Source organism: Ixodes scapularis, unplaced genomic scaffold, assembly GCF_016920785.2.
Source record: "Ixodes scapularis isolate PalLabHiFi unplaced genomic scaffold, ASM1692078v2 PGA_scaffold0__279_contigs__length_252992795, whole genome shotgun sequence".
NCBI classification, from domain to species: domain Eukaryota; kingdom Metazoa; phylum Arthropoda; class Arachnida; order Ixodida; family Ixodidae; genus Ixodes; species Ixodes scapularis.
The window spans coordinates 239,469,475-239,492,306 of NW_024609835.1; the positions used below are offsets into that span (position 1 = coordinate 239,469,475).

At 46.1% G+C, this 22,832-nt stretch overlaps 1 protein-coding gene across 2 annotated transcripts in view; it reads right to left on the reverse strand.

Annotated features, from left to right (window-relative positions):
- Positions 1-16,952: 16,952 nt before the first annotated feature.
- The window catches only part of LOC8039093 (cytoplasmic aconitate hydratase), a 63,777-nt gene continuing 57,897 nt past the window's right edge, over positions 16,953-22,832 (reverse strand). For both annotated transcript variants that reach the window (XM_029972700.4, XM_029972699.4), the window contains 2 exons: positions 20,800-20,985; positions 16,953-17,104 (listed from right to left, as the gene is read on the reverse strand). In XM_029972700.4, the coding sequence (XP_029828560.2) occupies positions 16,994-17,104; positions 20,800-20,985 (297 nt within the window). In that variant the 3' untranslated portion in view covers positions 16,953-16,993. The remainder of the gene's footprint in view (positions 17,105-20,799; positions 20,986-22,832) is intronic.

Sequence of the window (22,832 nt, forward strand, 5' to 3'; positions counted from 1 at the left end):
ACTTCTAAGCAATAGTGGAAGATTATAACAGTTTTCAGAAGTTTCGTTTTGAATTCCGGCGTAGCGGGCCTCGCATGCACAGTTTTACGACCTCAAACCTTAGCAGAATTAAGGAACAACTATATATATATATATATATATATATATATATATTAATTTACGATACCCAGTTTTTTACAACCCTACAATGGAAATGCGCTTTATCTTAGAGGAGTAACAAGTCCCATATCACATGTTTTGGTAGTGTTTAAATACTGCCGTGTTGTAAGAGTGTTTTTCTCTGTCTTTTTTATTAGGCCGTCAAGGACAAGGGAACACCCCTGAACAACTGTTGGGGTTTTGTTGACCGCACATTATGCCCATATGCCGTCCATCAAAAAAATTAGAAGAAGACCACAAGAGGGTGCTCGTCGTGAAGCACCAGGCAGTGATGGGCGCATGACGGCATAATTTGACGGCTGGACGAAACCTACAAAGACCATGGGCATTTTTTTTGTTTGTTTAATATTAGAATGCATAAAATTATCACAGTAAATCATGTTCAAGGTTTTGTACTGAGCGAAATACCTGTCCAACTGGGCTGAAAGGCATCTAGAAATATTTTAATAAAAAACGTTTACTAACGACTCCCATTTTACTTCTCAGATGTGCGTGGGAATATTGCATCTAACCAAATTACAGTGTTACTGTTGAATTCAGCATTGTAAGAGTAGACTATGTTGCGTGGCCTTCTATTGCAAGAAAAGACCGTAGCACAAGTGAGACAGAAACTGGGCAGGAGCTTAAGCTGAAAAACGCACTTTCATAAACACACAAAAGAAATAAAAAGAAGTGTATAGTAAAGCAAAATCATGTCACCCCCAAGGCAGATACATCCACTGCGCTCCACTGTTAATACGAACACGAAAAAATCGCTTTTATTAGCAGTTTATTTCTTTGACAGCTATTGAAAAAGCTGAAAATTTGTCGCTCAGATTAGTGCCCCGAACGAGCGCTTTATTCCACGCCAATAGGCAAATGTCAGTCCCTCGAATTTAAGGTGAAAAATGAAAACAGGATATTGAATGCTCCCGCTAACAGTGTCGCGCAGTGTACATAAACACCAAGGCACCATATCACAAACCGAAGCATACGAAGAAGAAAAGACTCATTTCATTGGGAAAAAAAGTAGAGATATGAATGGAGCACTCGCTTTCGCTAATTTTCACTGTCTTGCTGCCTGATGTAACCAAACGAAATATCTGTCCGTTTGCCGACTGCTTTAGTCTTTGGTCTTTAACCTTTAATTTTTGACTCTGGAGAGCCGCGGCACCGCGGAAAGTAGCAGCCCGTACCACCGAGGCCCGCGGTGCCGCGTCTAGGGAACATGGTAATGTGATGAGTATATACGTGCAAGATGACGACGACATGGATTGTTGGTATTGGGGAGGGTGGCAGTTCGATTCGCAGAAGTCCAGACTTCATGGAGGCGGGTTGGGCGGGTGAGCAGCGAGCTATGAGGATCTTGCACGCCGTTCGATCAGTGCATGAAGGAGCACCAGGAACATAATGGCGCTATTGCTCACTGGGGTCCACTGGGGTCAAAGAATCATGCTCCAAGGAGGTAGTCCAGCCGAAGTAGAAGCTGCCGCCTCCGAGGAACCGAGGCCCAGGGCTCAGATTGAGACACCGCCGTCGCCCGGTGTGTCATCCTCTCGACGTCGTCATCGTCAACTCGCATAGAAAACTTGAACCCGCTGGCTTAGACAAGGCAGCACCTGTTCCCACCGTTCAGGGGCCGTGAAAGGATTGCGGCCAGCGATTTCTCGAAGCAGCCAGAGGTTCTTGACCACCGTGAAACGTCTTCTGGGGGACGCCTTTTTAAACGAAGTCTGCGCAGCTTCTTAGTACAGCGAGGTTCATAAGGGTCAAGCGCGCTCCCAAGCATGATTTCAAATAGCGAGCACCCACCTTTCCAGAAAAGCACCATCTCGTGAACCTTTACTGAGAGTGGAACGTACTTCTTAAAATGGCGACGATAGCGGAGCTCACGCTCCACGCTCAAATCCCAGAGCGGGTCGCTCATGCGCGATGGCGACTCCGCTTTCCATACAGCGGAGCGGGAAACCGAAAACGGTCTACTAAAACTTTCTACTGATTGGTCGCAGATATCGAGTTTCTGGTTGCCGGCCGATGAAAGGCGCGCGTTCTGCGCTGCGCTGCGTTCACTGCGCTCAACGTCGGAGTATAAACAGCCCTTAAGATGTGAGAAACGATGACTGGCTTTTTTTTTGCCTTACCGTGAGGCTCAGACACTGCGTTTTGAGCATAATGCTCTCCGTGAGTTGTCTACGAGTAGAGTATTTATACCGTAAAAACTGAAGATCTCCAAACCCTGGATGATGGCGGACAGAACAGAACCCGCGCAGCTGGAAAGCTAAAACCTTAGAAAATGACCGTTTGTAATTATGTTGGAATGAAGGAAAAGAAAGTTCACCTCGACGTCGCTATCATATGTAATTCAGTATTTGCACCTTTCGTAGTGTCGGAACAGGGCGGGCGGCATTGAATAGCTAGGTGTTTTCAAGAGCTGCTCGTGACCCTTATAACGCGCTTCTGGCTTTCCGCAAACAAATGAAAACACCGAACTCTGGACACCCACCGCCATTTATGAGCGACGGCGGCAAGCCACGTATCTGGTTGCCGCCGTCGGTCATAGATGGCGGCAGCGTTTCCACTTTGTCTTGCCGACTTGCGGCCGGCCATTACTTTCCATAGTACAGCTCCGCTTTTTCACTCTTCACCAAAGTGGAAAGGCTGAAAGTTTTTTTTTTTTCTGCAATATTATTTTTTTTTTTTTTTTACTGCAAGAACGAGGAAGAAGCGCGAGAAAAGATTTCAGACAAGAATACTCTGCGTCAGGGACAGAAACAGCATTCTTTTCCTGAACTTCTCAACCTCGAATTTCAGCCATCTTGCAAGATATGGTGCAGGTGTGCATTGTCTGCTCCTTTTTAATATTTAGAACATTTAGTACGCCTTAAAAAAAAAAACTACAATCATGAAAAGTGATTTTAATTAGAACGAACAAAGCTATACTTAAAGGATCGTTGTTTAAATAGCTGTCCTCTTCTCTGAAACCGGTTTCTTGCATACAGGGTCAAGCTTCAAAGTAGTCCCATGATTTAAAATTATTTTAAACGAATCTGAAAACGAATACAACCAAACCAGCCCTGCAGAAAACCAGCCTAATTCCTCTAGCATACAATAATAAGAAGAAAATTGATCAAATGCTGGAACGTTGAGAAAACCAAAAACGCGTGAAGGGAATTTGTTTGAAATGGTATCATAATCAAGTGGTGTTTAAGAATGAACGGCTGGCTTTGCAATTGTAATAATTATTAATGCTGAGTTCCTATGTATACCATGAGCATGCTTTGAATTTCGTTGCTGCCTTAGGATGTAAACTGAGTGTCGACACTTCAAAATCGTATAAAAAGGGCACATTTCGAATACATATTAAAAATGTGAGTGTAGTAATTAAGAAAGAAAAGTAATTGCAGAACTACACGAGTCCTTTATTCATTAAAACATAAGATCGCGACTTGGTTGTATTACAAGTCCAGAAACTTGCAATGCGTGGAAGCATGTCTTTGAAAATATCAAAACTCGCACTTATATTTTATCGTACGCTAAGTTTTGACCAATGCATGTCATATTCTGCCCTATGACACTGACGATGAATTGGCCATTTATTTGCAAAAAGAATGAAATACGCGGCGTGGCACCCGCAGAGACGCGACATTTGCACTGCAAGCAGAAGCGGTTAAGGCCCCAACGCACAGTTTGGGTGCGCTTGACTGCGTTGCGCCGAGGAACGAAAGCGAGTCACCGGCACATCTATGCGTCGTATGAAGCGCGAAATCCAATTCAAGGTGTAGTTTTGGCAAGCGACATACGAAACAGGGACGTCCTGATTTCTCGCAGCCGCAACGCAACCGATCGCACTCAAATGCTCTCGGACGCAACTTTGAGTAGGAGTCTTTAGCGTACAGTGGGACCTCCGCCTTAAAGGGGACCTGCAATCCTATTTAAAGGGAAACTGACAGGGTATTTACGGTGGCCAAGGTCTTTATTTCTACATGGCATATGAGAGCCCAACTACCCAGAACACAATTTGCCGTTCGAAATTCGGTTTCTTTCTACCCGAAAACCGCCGATCGAGAACTGTCCGGGTTAAAGGGGCTTTGCAAACAGGATCACTGGGCGAGTTGGTATGTATTCATAACGTAACAGCGCGAATTTTACAACGACAGAGGAAGGAAATGGACAGGACGAGCGCTGACTAACAACTGAAAGGTTTATTATGAGGAAACCACGAAGAAAACATACAACACGACTCTAATCACGAAGGAAATGGGCTTGCGCCTCATAAAATTGGGTGCTATCTGTTACACAATTCCATTTGCGTCATCCCCGATCTAAAAATTCGACCACACTGTCCAGCGAATCTAAGGAAGCCTGACTCACGCAGGCTGGCCCCTCCTTTATTCTATGAGCTTCGACAATCGCTCGAGCTTTTTGGTCCCTGTGTTTATACAACACAATGGCCTTGTCTAGTATACATGTCTAGTAGACGATTTGACTGGCTTGGGAATACGCGGCGGTCGTCCGTTGGTAGTGTGTGCTGCTAATTTCATATCGTAAAGAAGCTTCGTTGAACATAAGAGAGAAAGGAATGTTTATGTCGGGGACGGGACGTTTTATTTTCTTGTTGCCGCCGAGTACCGTGTGTAAAGGCTGAACCGCACGTAAGCAATTTAGCGATCGACGAGACGAGACGAGAGACGAGCGACAACGACGAGACGACGATGACCCTTTTCTCTCTCGCTTGGCCAGTCGCGCGGCGGGAGCAAACGACCAAGGCGATGAGCGACGATTTCTAGAAATCCAAAAACGGAGCGACGCGATGAGCGACCGTGAGAAATCTTCGTCGCTCGTCGCCGACTCCTGTCGCTGTCGCCGTCGTTCGTCTCGTCGCTCGCTAAATCGCTTACATGCGGTTCACCCTTCATTGTCGTTCGTCGCGTAGCTGGGTTTTTGGATTTATATAAAACTTCGCTCGTCGCCTAGGTCGTTTGCTCGCATCGCTTTCATGCGGTTTGCCACGTCGCGCGAGTGAACGAGCGACAGCGAAGCGGGTCGCCGTCGCTTGTCTCGTCACACGCCAAAGCGCTTACATGCGGTTTATGAATCGTTTGAGCTAATGAAAAGTGCGCCCCATTTTTCATTAGCTGCGCACTCGGTGCGCCGCGCAGCACGGTATGTTTCTGCACGTGGACGAACACCGAAGGTACGACGTACGACACGGAGGCGAGGGAGCAACGCGCGGTTACACACCCGTAGTGCAGAAAATCCGCTAAAGGAAAAAAAAAAAAAAAAACTAGCAAAACAAGAAAAAGACTAATCACACCGTGTTACGAAACCACCAAAGTAGAAAACTCAGTTCTTGCAGAAGAGCTACCACCGTGGGCACGGCGCACGACACGGAGCGCGCTGCATGGAGCCAAGGGAGCAACGCGGCCGCGGTGTACAAGTTCGATAGCGACAAAAATGAACTAAACACACACGAAAATATTTCTATGGCGCTTCAAAAGCACCAATATATAAAAATAACTCCATGTTTCGCCAAAAAAAAAAAAAACACCTTTAATGCTGATAAACCACGCTAAAAGGTGCGCCCCTACGACACCTGATACCTACGTGGGATAGAAAGAGACCTCGAAGATGGCGACCGTGGTGGTCGATGCCAGCGCACCTGGCGAGTGACGTCAAGTGAATGTCACCTATTGAAATTGAAAGAAAAGTGAAAACCTTCTCTGTTTCATAATTTATTTCTCAGTACTCGTACATGATAAAAGCACGAACTTTGCTTGATTTGGAAGCAGTGAGAGGCTCTGCACGTGGTATTGTTTTAAAAGTGATACTAAACATAGTCGACTCAAAAACAAATCCGCAGTTTAGGTCACAGTTGTTTGCGGGGGCATGTTTGGGGATTTTTACAAAGATTATATCGACGAATAATAAATTGGTAGTTCGAATGTTTTTGAGATCGAGAGTGGTTCAAAAACGCCACACACGACAATCGTCAAAACCCACCATCGGCATTTTCTCTTTTCTAGCATATCTAGAGGCTTAAAACTCAAGATTAAAGCAAATAGCTCTAACGGAATTTATTCTGGCTACAAGAAAAATGTGAAAAAACACGACACAAAAAAAACGATAATAAATATAAATATATATATATATATAAATATATACAGCGTGCTGATATTGAACGAACAGTGAAAACCTTTTTTTGTTTCGTAATTTCTTTCTCAGTGCTCGTGCATGATGAAGGCATAAACTTTGTTTAATTTGGTAGGCAATGAAAAGTTCTACATGTGGTATTATTTTAAAAGCGATACTAGACATAGTCGACAATATATGTATATATATATTATATATATATATCAGCAATTTAGGTCACAGTTGTTTGCGGAGGTATGTTTGGGGATTTTTACAAAGATTGGAGAGGCGAATAATAAAAAGTAGTTATAATGTCGTTTTACCTACTTCCGTATATATCACACTAAAAAATATAGACGCTCTCTTTTGAATACTTTGAGATTGAGAGTGATTCAAAACCGCCACACACGACAATCGTCAAAACCTCGTCGTTCTTTGCCGCTTCTCTGAGATTTTTTTTTTTTTTTTCCTTTTCTTAGAAACTAAACATGTCACGACATTAAAATAAAAAAGATTGTTCTTCTTGGAACATGCGCCACGAAATATAAATCTTTGAAGCAAAATAAAAGGTACGATTGCATCTCGTTGCCTGAATTCAAATGAAACCGCTCATATATATATTGTGGTACTCTCGCTCACCGCTTGTCCGGAGAAAGGAAAAGTGGTTCTCACATCTGGAAGCTCCACTCTAAAAGTTCTGCCGGTGCCAAGAAACAGGACAGCGGGATCAAGGGGCGAGAACGAGACAGCGTTCAAGTCAACACTTTGACGAAGCACGTGGTACTCTCGATGTCATCCTGCTCGCTGTCGGCTCTGTCGAAAACTGCTCGGCGTTTTTGATTTCCTCTGCATTAGTCTTGAGAGTGCTCCCCCGAGATGGCACAGCAGAACTGCGAGAACCAATCACATCATTGCATTGGCCCCCTTGGGGCCAATGCAATGATGTGATTGGTCCGGGTCATTTTGGAGCAGCCCTTGGAGCTGCCAAAAGTCAATTTTGGAGCAGCAAAAAGAACTTTTGTAGCACGATTGCACATTGATTTTTATTCATGCCGATGGAAACATTATATTAAGATTAATGTAACGGCCTGCCTAACTAAAAGGGAATGTCTACATCACCTTCTCATTTACGTGAAACCCTTTGTTAGCAGGAGTGAGTCCCTCAAACACAAATCTTGCTTTTAGTGTCGTAGAGAAGCACCAGACAGGATGACAAGAAGGTGAGTGATGAAGGACAGCACGAACTGCTTTGAATGGTTATTTTAGGTACTGAATCCCAGTGAAACAGTACAATAATATTCAGCACATATGTTTCCTGCCAGTTCTAGAGGTTGGAATAAAACTGCAATTTATAATTCAAACAAAAACAAAGCATTCGCTATTTTATTATGAACGTCAATTACATTTTATGTGTAGAACTTCATAACAAAAAATGGCATGTGAACGAAACTTAAAAACAATCCCGCATAACTCGTTTTAAGGCTCTCTCAATTTAGTTATAATTTACTCACATCTATAAAAAAGTGTTGGCTAAACAAATGAGTTGGCATAAATAATAAAACATACAAAAGAGTGCACATAAATGTTCTTGAAATACGGAAGTATCCTCGCTAAATTTCAAACTGGAAAAAATGGACCGCCAGGAGCAGTCTTTCGCGTCTCGCTCTGGAGGCATGCTTTCCCCTTAGCATGGGGTTATGCTGCGGCGAAGCAAAACACTCAAAATCGCGATGCCTACTCCGCGGTTGTCGCTTCTTTGCAGTACACCAGTGCGCGGTGAAAAGCGCACTTAACGAGGCTAAGCCTCCAGCAAAACACACGACAAACATGAGAATTATTGTGAAACTTCCGAATACTCTCAGTCCTTCATACGAACTGCGATGGTTGAGACGATAATCAAAAGTTTGGAAAACTCGTATAAGCATATGGTAACGGTCCGGCCGGGTAGCGAGGACTGAGCTATTATATTCTCAGTATTATTCAACTGAAATTATGTTTTGGCGCAGCGTTTGCGCAGATTACCCAGATTTCGGTAAAATGTAGCAGGATGTAGGCAAGGTAAGCACTTTGGCGCAGTTTGGCGCAAATGGCGCAGCAATCACATCACTGCAATGGGATGTTTTCCTCCATGACTAGTATAAAGTTTTTTTTTTTTTTTTTTTTTTACACGAAATATTTGGTGACTGTTGTAGGGGAGAGATACAAAGCTACCATGAGCAAGCCGTTGTCGACCTTGGCGGCACACAATTTACCAACTTCGTCTGACGTGCCAGAGATCGATGGGCACAGCACAGACCGTACTCATGTACATGGCCGCTTCGATAACGAGTACACCACGTTTTCATGCGTGCCTTTCTATGATTTATGAATGGTGATATCACTTGCCTGCACAACGGGTAGCTGGCATCGCTCCTCCTCCTCCTCTCCTTCTTCCTCCCTCCTCCTCCTCCCCTCCTCTTCCCCTTCCGCCTCCTCTTCCCCTCCTCCCTCCCTCCCCCTCCTGCTCCTCCCTCCAAACTCCGTCTCTCCTCCTCCTCCTCCTTGACCCGCGCGTAGCATTATGGGATGTTTCCCATAATGCACCGCGCGGTTACGCCGACGCCGCTCAAGCCGGAAACAGGTGAATAAGAGCTGCCCTCTATATACTGCAGATAAATTGATTGAAAACAATTAGACGTTTACAATTCTCTGTAATGCCAAATTAGAACACAGCTCGTGAGAGGAGGAGGGGAGGGTATGCCCCTCCCCCCCCCCCCCCCTCCGTATTCTCTCCCTCACCCTTCCTATTTAGCGGAAAATTTTCCGTTAAATTTAATGAGAAATTTACCTTCTACATTTTCTTGCAAAATATATAGAAAAATTTACTTAAAATTTCAATGCTAAATTGAGCGGGGAAATTGAATTGGTGTTGAGGTCACGTGATGCCGCTTTCCCCGCTAAATTTAGCGGGGAAATTTTTTCTCTAAATTTAACAGAAAAGATTTTCCACTAAATTTCCTGTGACGCCACATTCATCCACGTGACATCACACGTGACGTCACAAGGGTAAAATTTCCCCGTTAAATTTAGCGGAAAATTTTCCCCGCTAAATTTAGCGAGGAAATGTTTTCTTTTAATCTAGCAGAAAAGATTTTCCGCTAAATTTCACGTGACGTCACATTCATTCACGTGACGTCACAAGGGTAAAACTTCCCCGCTAAATTTCGTACAAACATTTTCCCGCTAAATTTAGCGGGATAATTTTCACGCTAAATTTAGCGGAAAAGCGTTCCCGGGTGGAGTGGCATCACGTTTGATGTTACGAGGGTAAAATTGTCCCGCTATATTTGGCAAAAAAACTTTCCCGATGAATTTATTTAAAAAATTTCCCCACTAAACTTAGCAAAAAAATATTCACGCTAAATCTAGCGGAAAACTTTTCTACCAAATTTAGATGGAAAAGTTTTGCTATCGTGTCGTCACACGTGATGTCACGTGTGTTACGCCGACGGCAACGGCGACACCGCTCAACTCAAAAAGGGGCGCCTAAGAGCTGCGCTCTAAAAAGAACTTCGCACAGCCACGTGACTTCCGATAACTTTTCCTTTATATTTCTTCCTAACCCAGTCCAGTTTCGGTTTCCATTGCGAGCTGTTGCGTAGTTTGACTTTATTAAAAATATATGTGACGCTAGCTGTAGCAAAATATTGATTGAGTAGTCTTCAAACACTATAATAGATCGTCGGACAAAAAAAATTAGAGCGCAGCTCCTGAGGAGGAGGAGGGGAGGGTATGCCCCTCCTCCTTGCCTGCTGCCCTCCCATTTGAGGCGATTCGTTAAGGTCGGTGAAACGGGATTTGCTAAAACGAGCTTACCTAAACCGCATGCCTCCAGTGGAGGAATCCGCGATCGTATGCTGAAGTGCACAACGACTTTTGACAGACAAGACGTTTCAGGTTCGACTTGGTACTGCACTGTCGGATCCATTCGTTCAGGGAAACGGGGTCCTTAGGGAGGCATCCCGAGGGTTACACTTTTTACAATCAAAATATGAATCCTCTTGCTCGGGTTTCGCCATCGTCCATTACATACTCCCTTTATGTTGACGATATCCAGATCTCAGCATCGTCGTGTAATCTCTCGAGCCCCGAGCGCCAGCTAAAGCTTGCCAAGTGGGCTGAGATGAAAATGGTTTTAAGTTTTCTCCCGAGAAAACCGTCTGCGTCCCATTTTATTTACGTCGTGGTCTGTTACCAGATCCAACCTTAGAATTGCATGAAACCTGCATCCCTTTTAGGAAAAAGCTTTGGCAAAAAGCTCAATTTTATTTCTCACCTGAAGTCAATAAAAAATGAGACGTTTACAATTCTCTGTAATGCCGAATTAACGTATGTTTCAAACATAGCGTGCAATGTAGTCAAAGCTAGCGCGCCGGTTTGCACAGCCGACCGCGACTACGTTCGCTCCACAAAATAGTGCGGCCCCTGAAAAAAAATAAAAAGTCGAAAAGTGTACATCTTTGGAGCTAGTAACTAATAGTGGCGTTATGATTTCGAGGGAACACCAATTCTTTTTCAATAAAAAGGAAAATATAATGTAAACTACTCCAAATTATTTTCCGTTTTCGTTCGTGCGGCACTCGCACTCGCTTCGGGTTTTCGGGTTGTGCGGCTGCACCTGCCTCGCCGGTTTCGTGAAGATGGCGTCTTACGCGGGAAGCTTTCTTTTCCTGCTCGGATATTTTGGAAGATTCGTTGTGTGAAGATCTCGCAAAAGTGCAAGCAGGTGATCGCCAACGTGTACGCGAGTTCAAGAACGTGTTTCCCGGAGACGTCGGTCCGTGAGGTCCTGGAGACGGTCAGTAACGACACCGGAGTGTCTGGCAAGGTGGCGTCCCCGAAGCGAAGACCTCGTAACGTGAAAGTTCCGAGCACGCGGACAGTGTTGTGAACTGCCACCTGTTATTTCTGGTGTTGAAATCGGCCTTATGGCTTCAAAGTGAAACAAGCCTCAAGAAGGAACTGTGTCGGTGATGAATCGTGCCTACGGCTCCGTCTGCTTGCGGGACCTTACAGCAGGCGGTGCCCGTGATTGCATTCCGAAGTGTCTGGGTTCTTCTGCCTGCGGGACCGTAACCATGGTCGGCTCCGTCTGCCTGAGGCACCTTAACCTTGGTCGGCTAAGTAAACGACGCACATGCCCGTGCCTGTATTCCGAGGCCCCTGCTTTCCTCGAAGAGGAAACAACACTCGATCCTGATCTCGAGTGCCGTGTGTTGTGTACGCGTCTATTGTGAATCACTCCCGGTTCATGTGGGCGCCGGCACCAGAGCACCGAGATACTGCCGTCTGGATGACTTCTTTCATACACAGGCGAGTATTCTGACTCTGAAGGAAACTTCCATGAAGTCACATCACGTGAGGGAATGCCAAGCCGTCTGAACAATGGCAGTGCGGTCCCCTAATCACAATATTCGTTATATAAAGGACCGTCCACCACACTCTCAAGGTACTCTCTGATTTTCACGCTACCATGTAAATAAACGGCTTTAAATAGAGACGCCCTGGATCTCGACCGTTCTTCTGTTTTGACGAGGCCGGCGCAAGTTCGAGCGGAACACCAGCCCCTAGTCTACCTTATAAATAAAAATCAACAAGAAAAGAGGAATTGAAATATGCACTTCCGCAATACGCACAATCTTGCACAAAAAATCGGTCGAGGAAAAAAAAAAAAAAAAAAAAAAAAAACCTTTGCGCCCTAAGTGGATTCGAACCACCGCCACCGAGATGTCGGCATCGCCGGAGCAGCGCCTTGTACCGCTCGTCCACGAAATCTGGCGGAGTAACACAATTTTGTGTGTTTTTTCATGCGCACTACTTCAGTAGCTTTCCCAGCGTTGCACGCGATGTTTGAAACGGCAGTTCTTCGGGAGGAGGAAGGGAGGGTACGCCCCTCCTCCCCCTCTGTACCCTCCTCTCCCATTTAGTGGAATTTCCTCTAAATTTCATGTGACGTCACATTCATTCAGTGACGTCACACGTGACGCCACAAGGGTAAAATTTTCCCGCTAAATTTGGAGGGAAATTGTTTCACTAAATATTCCCGGGTTGAGTGGCGTCCTGTGTGACGTAACGAGGGTAAAATTTTCCCGCTAAGTTTGGCGGGAAAACTTTCTTGCTTAATTTAGCGGAGAAATTTCTCCGCTAAATTTAGCGGAAACATTTGCTGACCAGTTTAGCAGGAAAATTGTATACACGTTTGCAAGTCCGGCTTCAGGGCGCTGCCATCTTGCCTGTCTGGGGTGCGCTTGGACCAGTCATAATCCGATTACGAAGCCTTGCTAAGGCGTCGTAATCGGATTATGGCCGCTCCCGAGAGCGCACCCCACTGAGGAAGATGGCGGCGCCCTGAGACCGGACTTGCAAACGTGTATACTCACATGACGCCACTCAACCCGGAAAAATTGTCCCGCTAGAATTAGCGAAAATATTTCCCGCCAAATTTAGCGGGAAATTTTACTTTCGTGACGTCAATATGGGAAACACTCCATAATGCAACGCGCGATTACACTGCCGGCGTCGCCGCTTAACCAGGAAACGGGCGCCTAAGAGTTGCGCTCTAAAAAACGGCCGGAGGACACCTAAGCACTTCTAACGAGTTGTGAATGCGAAAGCATGAATGTCGTTCTTCCACTCTCTTAGTTCGTCTGCGGCGTGAACGGCCACGTTTCCCCGATCGACGGCCGAGCGCACGCTCTCGTGAAGTGGCCGCGCCGCGCTCGGCCGTGCACCTTACCAGGACTTTGCCCGAGCGGGTCCTGCTACCAGGTCCGCACCGCTCTTACCGGCGGTTGGGCCGCTACACGCGCTGTGCCGCCATGGAGAAGGCTTCTTTGGTGGCTCTTTTTTTTTTTGGAACTATGCCACACGAAAGCCAATGGGAGCCTCATTTCTTGATGACGCGCGCCAGCCAATGGTAGCATCATTCATCAGAAATCGGCTTCGAAAAGGAGATTTTAGGTGCCGTTTGGTCAACGTCTGGCGTGGTTTCAAAGCTGATGATGTCAGTTTGCTCCATGATAGTTAATCCTTTTGCATTAAAAATCTCAAAACTGCCAATATTCCAAAAGTCGTAGCCCATAAAACATGGCGATCTGACAGTAAATGCCTACAATTCCGTACAACGTTCATTTGATCCAGTCTCGACTATGGGGCTCCAGTTTACAGTTCTGCACAACTGTCTGCCCTCAGGATGTTGGATCCAGTCCGTCACCTTAGATTGCAACTCTCGGAACAGGTGCCTTTCAGATGTCCCATCCTCAGCCTATATGCTGAATTAAATGGGATGTCATGTGAGAAAAGAAGCCAGTATCTATATTACTACAAGATACTTGCTAGCCGTAATCATCCGACATTTTCTACAAAAATCTAGATTTTGTCATTTCTTTGAGAATGAGCCCAGCATTGTAAGACCCTCGAGTCCTCGAGTAGAGCAATTTTGTTCCTAACTTGATCTTTGCTCGGAGTTAATCTTGCGCTGAATGTAGACCGTGTTGCCCCCTGCGACCTAGTGCCAGCTAGTGTCTGGGCTTTCACAAGGTTTCATAAACATAGTGTCTTCCCAAGCAGCACGGGTTTTGGCAAAGCATTGGCCAATGGCTGGCGAGGGTCTTCTCGGCAATGGCCAGAGTTGGCCAATGGCTGATGACCTGTGGTCATTGGCCAATGGCCAGAGAAAAGCCAGTCATTGGCCAATGATTGGCCAAATCGGTGCTGCTTGGGTTTGTTCTTATCATTTAGCAGAAATTTTCTGAGCTCGAAAGGAGGTATGGTTACACACTTTTACACTGATGGCGCTAAGACGTCATCATTTGTTGGCAGCGCAGTGTATTCGGATAATCTTATAAAAGTGAAATGTCCAAATACTTCCTCCAGCATTTTCACAGCTGAAATTTATGCAATGTCTATGGCCGTAGGCTGTTTTATTTGTAGGCTCTCGCAGCGCTGTTACTGCAATATGCTTTTTCAGTTACGAGTAATAAGCTCGTGCAGCAACTGCAAAATAAACTTAATGAAGCTATACGGGGAGGCCTTAATATAAAATTTTGTTGGGGTCTCTTTAATATGGGAATAAAACGTATTGAGGGAGCAGATTCGCTACGTCTTCGGATAATCTTCCACCAATTCACGCCCGTTTGCCACACCTACCGTCAAATACCAGGCAAGCGCCCACTCAAACTTTGGAGATAATCGCAAAAAAATGGGGGATGGGCGCTTGCCCGGTCATCAATTTTACATATAAATGTACTGTGCATATTTTCTCAGATCTCACAAATTTGGTAATGGGCGCTTAGTGTGGAACTGGCGGATGCGCGGTATTCTACGGTAAGATATCAAACCTTTAACAAAGTCATCCCTCGTTTCTTTATGGCAGTTTGAGTGGAACATGGTATGCAACAATAAACTTAATATTACAAGGTCGACTCTTGAGCTCTGGGAGAGCTCTTCCCTCGGGAACCGATTCCACAAAGTATAGTTGCGTCGTCTTCGAATTGATCATTCTTACCCCCCCCCCCCCCCCCCCCCCCCCCCCCAACCTCGTGCAAATACCTACATATTTTGTGGCTCTGTTCAGCTTTTGAGAATGATTGTCCTACCATATTTAATCGCAAAATGATTGCACTTTTCTTTCCGAAAAATTGACCTATATTTGGGAGGGGATTCATTACGCGGGGTAAAATATTTGCATTTACACACTTTGCCCATATGTAATTTTAAGTGCCAATAAGACATTGCAGGGTACTGTGGCATGTCTCCACTAACGGAGGCGCGCCCATGGCTGGTCGTGGGCATGCCACATTAATCCTGCCCTATAAATTGCAAACCTTTTCAGGGCGTATCTTTTGCCGAAGAAAAAGCGCTCTACGAAGCTTACTCAGCACAAAGTGCGACACAACCGTTCTTAGGCCCAACCAATTTCACAATATCACTGATCGAAAGCGAATCACAGACTGCGGCATGTTTGTTTCCATTTATGCAACCAATGGGCGAAGCACATCCGGGACTGATCAATTCCTCGGCCCCAGCTTCGCTAGGCGTGCGCGTCGCTCGGTTTCAGAACCACGAAATTGCAACTCTTGCAAGAGTACAGTAGGCTCTCATTAATTCAAGCTCCAGGAAGTCACAGATTTTAGTTTGAATTACCAGAAGTTTGAATTATCAGAAATTCATCTAAATATGATACTAGACTGCATTATGGTTTGTTACATGGATAGCTACACATACAAAGCAGATTTTTGCCAGTTTCCTCTACCTAGGCCTATTTATAAGTACAGGCATAACACATTGGTGAAAGAACTGTGACGTTAAGTTTATTCATCCGGCCAAAAAGTTGTCGATTGTGGACTGTTTAGTCAGTACATGAGATCTCAAAACAAAAATTTCAATACCAGCCAACGCAAGTAGCTCTTTACGGGACTCTACCTTTGCAGACAGAAACTTCCGGAGCTGAGCGATGTACTCAAAGGCCTCTGCGGCTGTGACAGTTGGTAGTGGGTCATCCCTTTCTTCCATCATCTTCACTCTCACTTCTTCACTCACACACACATTGTCGTCAAGATTAGCATATTCCGCCAGTTGGGCGTTCACGTTATGTGCTTCAAGGCCAGAAAGCATGATGCCAGTGAGCTGTTCCTAATGTGAATGCCATTTTCCGCTGTGTGCCTGCTGGAGCCCCGTTGAGTGCGCTTCTTTCCGAGCACCGGTGCACTGCGGATAAGCAACACTCGCAAAAACAAGCTCCGCGGGTATCGCTTCTCTGCGGTGCACCGGTGCTCGGAAAGAAGCGCACTCAACGGGGCCGTGAGAACAAAAAAGTATGAATTAAGCGAAAACGCCGTTCGAATTAAGCGGCTTATAAATACATTAAAAACAACCAAAATTTTCAGATCTGTTTGAATTAACCGGAAGTACGAAATATCCGAGTTTGAATTATCGCGAGCCTACTGTAGCTTGGCTTGGCTTGACTTGGCCTGGCCGCTTGGCGGCAAAAGAAAATTTGCGGGGTTGGTGGCTAGTTGGCTAGATAAGTTGGACACAGTTCAAGACTGTAGTCGAAAATTAAAAGCATGTTCATTACGCGAGAAACAAAAAAAGCCCAAATATTGATGGCTGTTTTGGGGGTTGTTCATTATGCGAGTTAATATGGTACTAATTTTCCTGAATTGTTTCGCTTCCAAATCCCATTCTATCCCGCTCTTTTACTGGGAGAATATCCCCTCATCTCATTCGACCATGTCTTATCTTTTATTACTAGCACTGGTTTTATTTGTCAGATCCAGTCCTGCATATCTTTTCAAACTATATTTTCCTAGCACATTCTTTATTGGCTCGGGAGAGCCGTGGCATCGCGGAAAGGCAATAGCCCGTACCAAAGAGGCCCGCGGTGCCACGTCTAGCGATGACGATTATGAGATATGTACAAGGGGAGGACGACGACGTATAGGTGACAGAGAGGTGCTGACGCCTATACGCCACAGGACGTCCTCTGTAGCTGTTGCGCCATAAAACCCCTGAAAATCATCAAATGTCTTGCCCCGTCCTTTGGCCAGCACGCCCAAAAGAGTCCCACTACGGTAAGGTAGAAACAGGTTGTTTTTGAAACATTTCCAGTATTCACCCCGTGCCCCGAGGAAAACGCAGAGAGAGAACCGAGGTGTGCAAAAGTATATTTGTGTCGGCACGGTGCTCAGAGCATCTGGCGCAGCACGTAGGGCAGGATGCCTCCATGCCGGAAGTAGGCCAACTCGACCGCGGTGTCGAAGCGAAGTAGGGCTTGGAAGCTGCGGCCGTCGTCCAGCTGCGAGCAGAAGGGAGTGGTGAGCACAGCACTGGGCCATACTTTGAGTATTGCCACTCAATTTTCCAATTTCCTCGTGAGCACCGAATACCTGCCAAGTCTCCCGTATTACCTGGGAGACTCCCGAATTTTTACCAGATTCTAGGGATGTACGAGTGACAGAAAACTCTCCCAAAAACGCAAATTAACCCCCCTCCCCCTCCCCACACTTAAACGAGGAGCTTTTGCCATTACAAAAGACGGCTGCAATGATAGCGAGGCCCAGCTGTATCTCACTAGCATGAGTGGTGCAATATAAATGTAATAAACTTGTCTTAGTCTAAATTTGTAGTCACTATTTCTTTTTACAAAAACCACACTATACGGGAGAATTTCTAAGCAGAGGGGTAGTCTTTTCTGCAAACTTGGCGTGTATAGCACCACGAATTTGGTGCTCGTGCAGTGCAGGTGCAATTGGCGATTGTTTTGATTCACAAATGAAACTTCCTTAGCTTTTGCTACAGGGTCTAAAAGCTTGAGCGATATCATTTTGTTTTGTCACAGGTTGAAACACTTCTGGAGGGCAAGAAACTGTCGTGATTTCAGATAAAGCTCCCGATAACTGGCAACAATCGCACCAAGATGGCCAAAGTGTCGTTACTCGGAAGCGTAGCTCGTTCGGTGGCTCTAGGCACACCTACAACAGCACCACCGTCGGGCCACGACTCTGCAAACTGGGCACCCATTCTAACGTCGCCGCACTGCTCGGCACGGACTTCTGCACGACCGATACGTTGGCAGATTCTCGGGTCAGTGCTTGGATCCACACGATCGGCAGAACACCCAGCGCTATCTCTTAGATTATGATTAGGAGTTTGGTTTGTGTAGACTGAAGACTCAAAGTAGTGAACTAACGTAGCGATGCAGGCGAGTTGGTTATGCATGTTGAAAAGTAGTGAAAGCGCACAATAAAGACAAATACGAAGACTGAGAAGCAAACAGCACAAGCGCTGACTATCAACTGAATTTTTATTGGAAAATAAAAACAGCAAAAGCCACAAATATTGCAGAAATGTGACTAGTCAGCAATGACTCAGCCACCACATGTGTCAATAAAATCCACTTCTTTTTTGTGAAGGAAAAGTGAGGGCTGACTAATACACTTATCAGGACATTCCTTCTTTATCATGCAAGCTTCCAGTACATCTCTCGCCACCTTTTCTTTACTACTCCCATCAACTGTAGTGCCTTGAAAAGTTGGGAATGCAACGGCAATCGCTGCAATGAATGTGTAAATGTGCTCCCGTTGTTGAACGCAGGGATAAATCATGTTCACGCAACCGTTCGTTCAAACACCTTCCGGTCTGGCCTATGTAAACCTTGCTGCAGTCCAATGGAATTTTATACATCACGCCCACCGCAAATTCCACGTATTTGTTTACATGCTTGACTGAGCATTGCCGCTTCTCTTTGCCTTTCTCTTTTATCCTCGGACATAGTTGAGCCAGTTTACGTGGTGCTGAGAAGACCAGAGGTACCTCGAACCTTTCCACCACTTTTTTTTAAATTGTGTGACACCCTGTGCAGGTATGGCATCACGTGGGGTCTAGCTCTCTTTTTTTGCTTGCCCTTTTGGCATTTGCCCTTGAACTTCTTCAGAAGTTTCTCAGCCACTGAGAGCATAAGGGAAGTTGGATACCCTGAGCTTCCAAGTCTCTTGACCTGACGATAGAAGCTGTCGTGTATGGCATGGTGACACAACTTTTTGATCACCGTCTGTAGACAAGACGACGCAATGCTCCGGTTTACCAACTTCGAATGCACCCAATCATAGGCAAGGATTCCCTTCTGGGTACGCGGTTTGTAACTCCAGCACACGTGTTCCCCTGCGAATTGCATTTGCAAATCCAGAAACTGTAGAAACTGCCCATCTTGGCATTCAAGGGTAAACTTCAGGCCCCTAGATCATCATCACATCTTCAACAACTTCACATACAGCAAGGTTTTCAGTTTTGCAAAATCACTAAATAATCATCTACATACCTAAACAACTCGGTCACAGGTTTAACTTCCAAGGCATTTTGAATGACTTGGTCATACTAGTCCAAGAAAATATCACACTATTTTGTAGTTTTTATTTTTCAATAAAAATTCAGTTGATAGTCAGCGCTCGTCCTGTTTGCCTCTCCGTCTACGTCTTTATTGTGCGCTTTCACTACTTTGCAACACTCAGAGTAGGTGGCTTCAATCTAGAGAGGGAAGGCCGGGCCAACCACACTTAAGCACGAGCAACCCATTCTTCTGGTAAAGCCGCGCTGCCTGGAATGAGTCTTCAACCAACACGTCTATCGCGTCTTCGTTGTTGGTCCCTCGATTTTCGCCTTGTTACGTCACCATTGGCCCCTTTAGTTGGTGGCCACAATCCTGGCAGTGGTACGGCACCGAAGAAGGATTGAGCAGAAACTTGTATGAGCACACTCTGGAGTCGGCCAGAAACTAAAAAAGCCACGGGCTGGGACGCCAAGACGATGGCGATCCTTGCATCTGCTCGCCCGCTCCGCCAGCGGTACCGGCACCAACCGTCGGGATTGGGAAACTCAACTCAATGTGCCACCTGGCTTCTGCAATATAATTTCTTACCAACTTGAGGACATTTTCGAAGCCAAGGACACTAAAGACCAGTAGCGTAGCTAGGCGAAGGGCTTATGGGGCTTCACTACACCTCCGAAATTCAGTCTACCCTATAGTAAACGCATGCCTTTTGAGCTCCTTCCCCTCCCTCCCTCCCCTTCCCCCCCCCTTCTTCCCCTTGCACCCCGAGCCATGGACACCCCAACCACCTTAGCTTCCCTCGAAAAAAAATTTTTGCTGCTAAGGACACCAATCAGACATGTTCCAGGCACCATAATAAAGCTAATGCTGGTGAAGACCACTCTTCGTGGCCCTTCAAGAACAAGTATGAAAGAAAAATGAGCAAAGAAGACTTATCACAAATTTTTTAACGAAGCATGTTTTCCATCCCAATACCTGAAAAGCCCCAGTTTTCTCAATAAATACACATTCATAAAACGTCTACCTGCGAGAGTTTTCCTAATTTTATCGCATTTATCTTGTCAAGCAAAAACGCGAGCCCATGCTTCTGCTCTATTGCCCTGCAATATTTGTCCCGAAAGTGCACTTTAATCCCAACGTGCAGATCCCTGCAGTGAGTCACTTAGGAAGCGAGTACAAATGACTCGTGGAATGTTATAGGCGAGAGTCACTGACGGGCAAAAGGCACGAGGTGTCTCTCAAATGCCATGCTGTTAGCTAATAGCTAACACTATGGCACCTAGAAGGCATTTCCGACTGGTGTGTTTAGCGCTCTACTCCGCCCACGCATCCAAAGTGGTTCTAAAGTGGCAGCTAATGACGTGACAGAAGCCCGAGTGTTGCATTGCGGGACGTCACAATCCTGGTGGTTGGGTGCCCAAGGTCTGTAAAAAAGCACACGCGAAGGGAAGCGCTGTCGCCGTTGCGACGTCTGCCGAAGTTTTTGTAAATCGTCAAGCTGGAGGGGCACCGCCAGCAAAGCATGCGTCCACCGTATCCGCCGCCGCTGCCGCAGCCGGCGACAGTACGATGTTGTCTGGCCGCCATTTTGGACGCAGGAAACGCGCCGGCGGGAGACGCGCTGCAGGCACCGTAAGTATGACAAAGATACAGGGACTACCGACCTGGACGGGCACCGTCTGGCCGGGCTCTAGGTGTCCTCCCACGGCCACGCTGAAGGTCTCCCGCCCTGTCAGGCCCAGGCTGTGGGCACTCTGCCCGGGCAGGTACTGCAGGGGCACGATGCCCATGCCCACCAGGTTGCTGCGGTGGATGCGCTCGTAGCTCTCCGCCAGCACCACGCGCACACCCTGCACCGGGCGCGTGCGTGAATGTTTCCCCTCGTAACACTGGCACAACGCACTCAAAACAACATGCACGCGTCAACGGAATTCCTCATTTTTGCACTGGACAGATGTTGACAGTCACACGAGGCAATGGGGATTACCCTTGGTACGTGCATCACAACGACCTTGTCCCGCAAGTGTTTATAAGGAACGACTAAATCAAACACTGGAAATACCAGTGGGCAAACGACGCCAAAGACATTGAATACCTTTTGAAGTTTTCGCGGCAAGGCACCGACCGTATGACGACAGCTGAGGAAACCATCACCATCACCTAGTGTCCGACGGAACGATTTCAACAAAACGTGGGGCAATTTTACTTGAGACGAGGCAAAGCGCAACTAGCACTGCCTAGCAGAGAGAGGCGACAAAAGGTCTCTGGCCCAGTACATTGTCAACACAAGCAGCTGTTGCAGCATCAACAGTCCCCAGGGATCACGACTGTTCGCATAAGTATACAAAATTGTTTTGTGGATCGGTTGATAAAACCACTCACAATAATACTGTCAGTTAAAGGAGAGTGCTGTGAGACACAAGCCCTGTCTTTGATCTGTAGTAATGGTTTTTATGTCGCGAGAGTTTGCTCTCATTTTATTTCTAGAAGTCCTTTTGGTGCCGCAGTCCAAAAACATTCCAACCCAACATTTAGCTCCCGAGGTAGGCGTCCTTTCGGAACTTCCATCCGTATTCAACAAAGGAAAAATGTGCTTCCATACACCACTTACCATGTTTACTGAACTATAGTTTGTAAACTAAGACATGTCTAAAAGCTTAAATTTTACCAGGTGCAAACCATCTAAAAGTAGCACGAACTATACAAGGATTTGTTTTAATGCGTTAGCATTAGAACGCTCGTTTTGATGAAAACCCGGCAGTATCTTTCGTTTGCCAGCTACACGGAGAGAGGAAGAAAGATAGGGAGAGGGTGACGCATTTGATGCTCCCATTTGTCCGAAGCACTGACGTCAGGACGCGTCAACCTCTCTCGCTCCTTCTCCCTTTCTATAGCTGACAAACTGAAAGACACCGCCGGGTTTCCGTCGAAACGAGCCCTATGGTTTATGTCAGTCACGTGCATAGCTGGCGCGGAGCCAGAGAGAAGGGAGCGCTGTGCAACATCCTCTAGATAATAAAGCCATAGTGCTGAATGAGAATCCGTCATCACAGAAGGCCAACGCTCGACACAGAATAAAAATGCGTGGCGCGTCAGAGCTCGGCTGTCAAGGTGTGCTGTGCGAGGATTTTTTTGTCGACTAAGCACCAGGTGCAAACTATGCACGGCATGCAAATTATCTACTAAGAAAATATTTTATTTTCTACCCTAAATTTGTTTCTGCAGACTATAGTCCGGAAAATACGGTACTTAGAATCAAAGGACTCATGCCAGGGCCTCATTGTTGCCACTTCTAAAGTGACACCGCCGAGGCTCCTTTGCCAACTTCTGTGCAGCAAATGCTGCCAACTGCTTTGGAAGACGAGCGATTTCCCAGCCAGAAGGTAAGCCCGCTTGTTCGGCATTACATCATAGCAAACTTTTACAGTCGGCAGTGTGGTCGGGGTGGTCCACAAGCAGTGCCACAAATCTGACCAGCCGTACGACCTATTCGTTTCAGGAAACTACCGTATTTACCGTATTTACTCGCAGAATGAACACACTTTTCTTTCCAAAAAATGATGCAAAGTTGGGGGGTGCGTTCATTACATTACGCGAAGTAAAAGTTTTGCGTCCGTATTTACTGGCATAATGAAGGGACCTTTTATCCTGAAAAATCGAAGTAACTTCTTATCTCTTTGACTGAGGCGCCCTACCC